Here is a 5,900-nt window from a genome sequence, read left to right as displayed (position 1 = left end):
CTTGTTCTTGTAGTAACAGTTGGTCTGCCTATGTTGTTTTATATTTTTCCTGTAGGTCTTTCTTTCAAGAAGTATCTTCTGTCCTTCTAGCCACTCCAGGTTGGTCTGCTTGTCCTTTCAAGTGGGAATTTCCCATCTCTGGAGATGGGAGAGCATTGGTTTTACACTCATTGTTTCATTGCAATGATTACAATCTCCTCTGTGCATTGTTATTCAACAGTATTTGCTTCTATTCCCTCTGGTTTCTTTTTTTCGGAGTTAGTGATGTACACAAAAATACTCAAGAATGTATAATCATTTAAACAACCAAAGGGCATATCCTGAAAGCCTGCTTCCTGGCCACTAGCACACAGCCTTTCTCTTTCCATGAGTCTAGAGTCCTCATCTCTGCCTCCATTTCCGGTTGCCGTTGCTTCTCTGGATAGGGTCCTATATTCCACTCATGCTCTTCTCCCTTAATGGTCCTAGGGTCCTCTGTTCCTGGACTGTAAGATTACCTACTCCCCCTATATGTTATAAAACTTCTACCTTTACACTTGTAACAGTCACGATTATTCATGATAACAGTTACTCACAGTTGAATCTTAAGAATCTTATCCCCATCTCCTTTCACCAGACCCATCTAGACAAGATGAAAACTATTCAGTGGGGATTTTACCTTCCTTTGCACACTCTGAAACTAAACTTCCTCTTGAAAACTTGTAAGTCAGTCACTTCTTGCCTTTATTGCCCCCCCCCACCACACACCCATTTTAGGTAGCCAATGTCTAAGTTGCCCATCCCTTTCAACCCTGAATACAGAGGAGATAGGAGTGATCCTTGATGTGAAGACTCCTTCCCTCACAGTTGGTATTTTGAGCTACTATATCCATAAATAAGGAGCTCTGGTAGTGTAGTGGTTATGATTTGGGCTGCTAACCTCAGGATTGGCAGTTCGAAACTACCAGCTGTTCCGTGGGAGAAAGATGAAGCTTTCTGCTCCCATAAAGATTTGCAGCCTCGGAATCCTGTGCACGGTCACTATGAGTCGGAACCGACTCCACAGTACTTAACAACAACAACATCCATAAGTATAATTCAAGTTCATCAAATTGTAGCAGTTTACACCAGATCATCATTTTTACATTCAATAAATTATATGCTTTGTTTCATTTCAATGATTGCAATCCGCTCCATGTAACATCAGTTATCCCACTTTCTCCCAGTGATTCTTGTTACCATTCCATTTACTTCCTCAACCCTTCTCAATTTTGTCCTTAGGTAAATGCTGTCCTTTTGATCTTGGATGGTTGATCATTCCATGGTGTGCATACCTCACTAGTATTGTTATCCCCACTATATACCAATCTACTGCTTGGCTGAAAACTGAGTCACAAAGGTGAGTTCAGTTCCAGACCTTAAGGGTGACCAAGAGCCATCGTCTCTGGTTCCTCCAGTCTCTTTCTTTCTGACCAGTAAGTCAGGTCTTTTAAAATAATTTTGAGCTTTTCCCACATTTTCTGCCCTCTGTCAAAGACCTTCTAATGTGATCCTTTTAGAACAGTTGGTAGTGGTAGCCAGGCACCATCTAGTTCTTCTGATCTCAGGGGGATCATGGAGACTGACCTTCACATGTTCTGGTAGTCCACTGGACTGATTGACTCCAAGCAGCTTCAATTTTTTTTATCACTCTTCTTTCTTCTGCACAGGGGGGAAGACGAATACTTGCATCTTAGATGGCTGCTCATGAGCTTTTAAGATCCCGGTCATTACTCACCAAAGTAGTATGTAGAACATTGTGTTTGTCGAGTATATTAGGCCAGTTGACCATGACGTCCCTTGAGATTATGATCCTGAGCCCCTAGGCCCAGCAATTGATTGATTCCCTCAAGGTGCTTGATAATATAAAGAAGTTTTCATAATTTTGTTCCCTGTATGTTCCACCATAAGGAGCTCTGGTAGCGTAGTGGTTATAAGTCGGGCTGCTAACCTCAAGGTCAGCAGTTTAAAATTATCAGTCATTCCGTGGGAGAAAGATGAGGCTTTCTGCTCCTGGAAAGATTTACAGCCTCAGAAACCCTGTGCAGGGTCGCTATGAGTCGAAACCGACTTCATGGCACATAACCTCCACCATGGACTTCTGGTGTGTGAACCACAAGGTTAGTGGTTCAAACTCACCAACTGCTCTTTGGAAATCCTTCTTGACAGCACTTAACAACAACAACATGCTCCACCACATTCATGGATGTGTTTGCAATATTGTTCAACACTTTTGAGAGCTCGTCCGCTGATAGCAGCAAGAGCAAGAGGACATCAGGGAAGAATAAACAGCATGGAATATACAGACCTAGATAAGTTGTCCTGGAAGCTCAGGATAACAAGGGAGGAGTGCATATTTATTGAGCCCCTTCTGTGTGCCAGGCATTGGTCAAGAATCATTTAAAATACTTTCTCATTTACTCTTTACTCTAAATGCATTCTCCATGATACTTACCAGGTACATAGGGCTCCAATGGATTATATACTGGAGGTTACTGGGAAGTAGCTAAGCCAGAATTCAAACCCAGCTCTACCTGAGTGTAAAGTCCATGATTACCCTCTTCAACACATCACCTCAGTGGGGGAATATCTCCAGGTGACAGAAGACAGAAGGGTAGACAGAGAGTAGGTAGAGTGGGTAGAGAACATGTCAATTGTTTCCAAAATCAAAAGATGCCTACTTTACAATTCCAGCCTTCTTAGTAAAATAGAAAGATAGAGAAAGGGGGAATAGTTCTCTTTTCACTAGATACTACTGTCCTTCCCCCTGTCCCCAACCCCTGTGCAGATAACCAGGAACTGTTACCAAGAAAATCTGGGTTATCCAGGGCCTCATCAACACTGAAGGTTGCATCTAAAGACAACCAGGAACCCACAACCATGCCCATCCTTCAACTACCTTCCATCTCCCTGTTCCTATCTCTCCCTTCCCCCCACCGCAACACAGGGTCCCCAGTTATATTACCAAAGTAAATCTCTTGTTCAAAGGCGTTGTCCGTGGAGTAGGCAAACTTCCCAGCTCGGGGATTCACCTGTCGGAAATGGTTCTGGTATGGGGGCTCATAGTTACTCATTTTTCCACTGACATCCTCAGCAGTCATATTGTTGCCAAGCACCATGTCACCTATCTGCTCTTGTGGCAAGTAACCAGGCAATCTTGATAGGGGTAAGAGAAGGGGAGAAGAGAGGACAAGTAAAAGATGAACACCCCCTTTACATATTCATTAGATCCACAGCTCACTCATCTCTCTTGTTAAGCTCAGCTCATACACACATAACTACTCAAAGAACACCTATGCTTAGTTATTGGCCTTGCCTGCCAAAGCCAGTTGAATATGGAGCTGCCAGAAGGCCTACCTACAGCCACTTCCTCTAATGGTGTCCTTGCAGCCATTAGGCAGAATGAGAGAGTAGCCACGCTCTCAGAAATCCTGTACCGGGTCACCATAAGTTGGAACCAACTCGATGGCACTTAACAACAAAAAACAACATCCTTAGAAGTCACACGTGCTTGGGGAAGGTACCCTAACTCCTCTGTGATTTCACTTTATCAATTATATATGTGGTTATACACATTATATGAAGGGCTTCAAAAAGTTTGTGGAAAAATGTACTTAAAAGATAATGGAAATTTTCCACAAACTTTTTGAAGTGCTCTTAAATAATGTCTGCCCACCCAGTTGACAGTCTTCTTTGGATAGGTCCATGCCTTTCATAGTCACAGAATACCTGCTAAGTAGCAGGAACACAAATTCCATCTACTTTTAATTTGTTTTAGGGATCAGGCGATCACAATAGCTGTGTAAGATTTAGCTGCAAATAAGAAAAAAGCAAATGAGAAAAAAGCCATGCTACTGGTTGGTTTGAAGTCAATGGAACATTGGTTTCTTATTCAAAAATAGGCAGAACCAAATCACAGAATCTCTAGGTTTCTAGGTCTCTATGTCTCCCTTTGAGTCCTGGTGTGGCTCTGTGGGCTAATGTGCTGGACTGCAAGGTCGGTTTGAACTGCAAGGTTCAAACTTACTAGCTGCTCCTCGGAAAACCTATACAGGGTGGCTATGGGTTGGAAATGACTCGATGGCACTTATCAATAAAAACAATAACTATGCCTGCCTTGCTCTCACCCTGGATGTATTTCTGGGAGCCCCTAGAAGTAACTGGATCAGCAGAATAGCTAAATTGCTGGGGAAGTGGTTCCTAACTGGGAGATTTTATTCCCTCAGGAAACACTTGTCAGTTAAGTCCTGTTGTGACACTGTAGGGTAAGCATGGGACTTCGGTGGTTCAAATCCACCAGCAGTTCCTCAGAAACTCTCTACAGGTGGCAGCACTTAACAACAACAACAACAACAACAACAACAACAGAGGCATCTGAAGGTACTACTAGCATCGAATAGATAGAAACCAAGGATGCCACTAAGCATTCGACAATACACAGGGCAGCCCCTCAAGGAATTATCCAACCTAGAATGTCAACAGTGCTAAGGATGAGAAACCTTAATGTTAAGGAGATCCCTCAGAGAGCAGGTTTTGGCAGTAGAGAACAGGTGGGGGAGATGGAGAGGACAGGAGGGTGAACCCACCCAGGAATGCCGAAAGGCAGGCCTGAGGCCTGAGTCCGTCTACCTGTAGTAAGCAGGAAGCAGCAACTCTGGCTTCTCTTTCTCCTGCGTGGACGGAATGATACTTTCACCCTCCAATTCTGCTGCCTCTTCTGCCTCCAGCTTATCCAGGAGTTCCAGGTCACTGGCGGAGGTGAGCTCATCCCGAATATGGCTCCAGTCATACTGCTGATGCAGAAAGCTCTGCCACTTGCTGGGGGGTACTCCGGGCCGTAGAGGACGCTTGTTCATGATCCACCGCGCTGTGCGCTTGTTCAGCCTTTGCAGCATGAGAGCCTCCCAGGCTCTGGCCTCCTTCTCAGGAGGCGGGAGCCAGGCTTCCCTCTCTCCAAGGTCCACATCTGGACAAAGTGGCAGACCCACCAGAGATGGTTCCCTACAGGAATGACAGATGTGAGGGTGAGGTTTTTCCTGGTTTGTACTTGCTAACTCTGATTTCTTCACCTTCTTTTTTTTAAGATTGGCAATGTTTTCTGTCTTCACAGCCTGGGAGGTGACCTCTGCTGAGGGACCCGAGGAATCGAAGAACTTGACGCGGACAGGTTTTTCAGGTTGAGTCTTCCGGATCCTGGGTGGCTGGATGATGCTGTCTGCATTGTAGAGGTGGTCAAAGTTGTACTGGCTGTAAGGAATGCTGGACAGTCCTCGCTGCTGTACCACCTCCTGAGAGAAGGTGAGGTTTGCAGCAGCCTTTTTCAAATACTGGTTCTTGAGGTGTGCACAGTGTCGCCGACCAAAGTTGAAGACTGGAGGCACACTGGCCACCGAGGCACACGCATCCTGGCTTTGTGCTTTCACGGAGCAGAAAACCATGCCCCATCCCAGCCGTGGGGGGAGTGACTGGTGGATACGGTGGGAGATAAAGGTCTTTCCCTTTGGGGTCTTACTCATATTGTTCCCAGAAAATGCTTCCTTCCACACCGCAGGCTAAGAGGCAGGGTCTGGAGGTGTGATCAGGACCTGTTAGGGAATGAGAGGAACTGGTGAGAGCTTGGGGGCAGCAGACATTGGTAACCTCATATACATGGCACTGTGGGCTAATGTGCTGGACTGCAAAGTCGGTTTCAACCACAAGGTCAGTGGTTCAAGCTCACAGCTGCTCCTTGGAAATCCTATACAGGGTTGTTATGGGTCGGAATTGACTCAAAGGCACTTAACAACAACAACAATTAATACGGGAAGATGATAACTTGGAAGGTGGATGTGGGGTCTGGGGCAGGGGAAACAATGTGAATTAGAAGAACAATAGGAAGAGAT

The 5,900-nt window shown here is 45.2% G+C and overlaps 1 protein-coding gene across 1 annotated transcript in view; it reads right to left on the bottom strand.

The window, feature by feature from the left end:
- HEATR4 (HEAT repeat containing 4) overlaps positions 1-5,534 on the bottom strand; it is a 38,536-nt gene extending 33,002 nt beyond the window's left edge. The window contains exons 1-2 of the mRNA XM_006865612.1: positions 4,648-5,534; positions 2,984-3,174 (exon numbers count right to left, since the gene is read on the bottom strand). Coding sequence (XP_006865674.1) covers positions 2,984-3,174; positions 4,648-5,534 — 1,078 coding nt within the window. The remainder of the gene's footprint in view (positions 1-2,983; positions 3,175-4,647) is intronic.
- Between the last annotated feature and the right edge of the window lie 366 nt (positions 5,535-5,900).

This window comes from Chrysochloris asiatica, unplaced genomic scaffold, assembly GCF_000296735.1.
Source record: "Chrysochloris asiatica unplaced genomic scaffold, ChrAsi1.0 scaffold00079, whole genome shotgun sequence".
NCBI classification, from domain to species: Eukaryota; Metazoa; Chordata; class Mammalia; order Afrosoricida; family Chrysochloridae; genus Chrysochloris; species Chrysochloris asiatica.
This window is presented reverse-complemented; position numbering and strand designations above follow the sequence as displayed.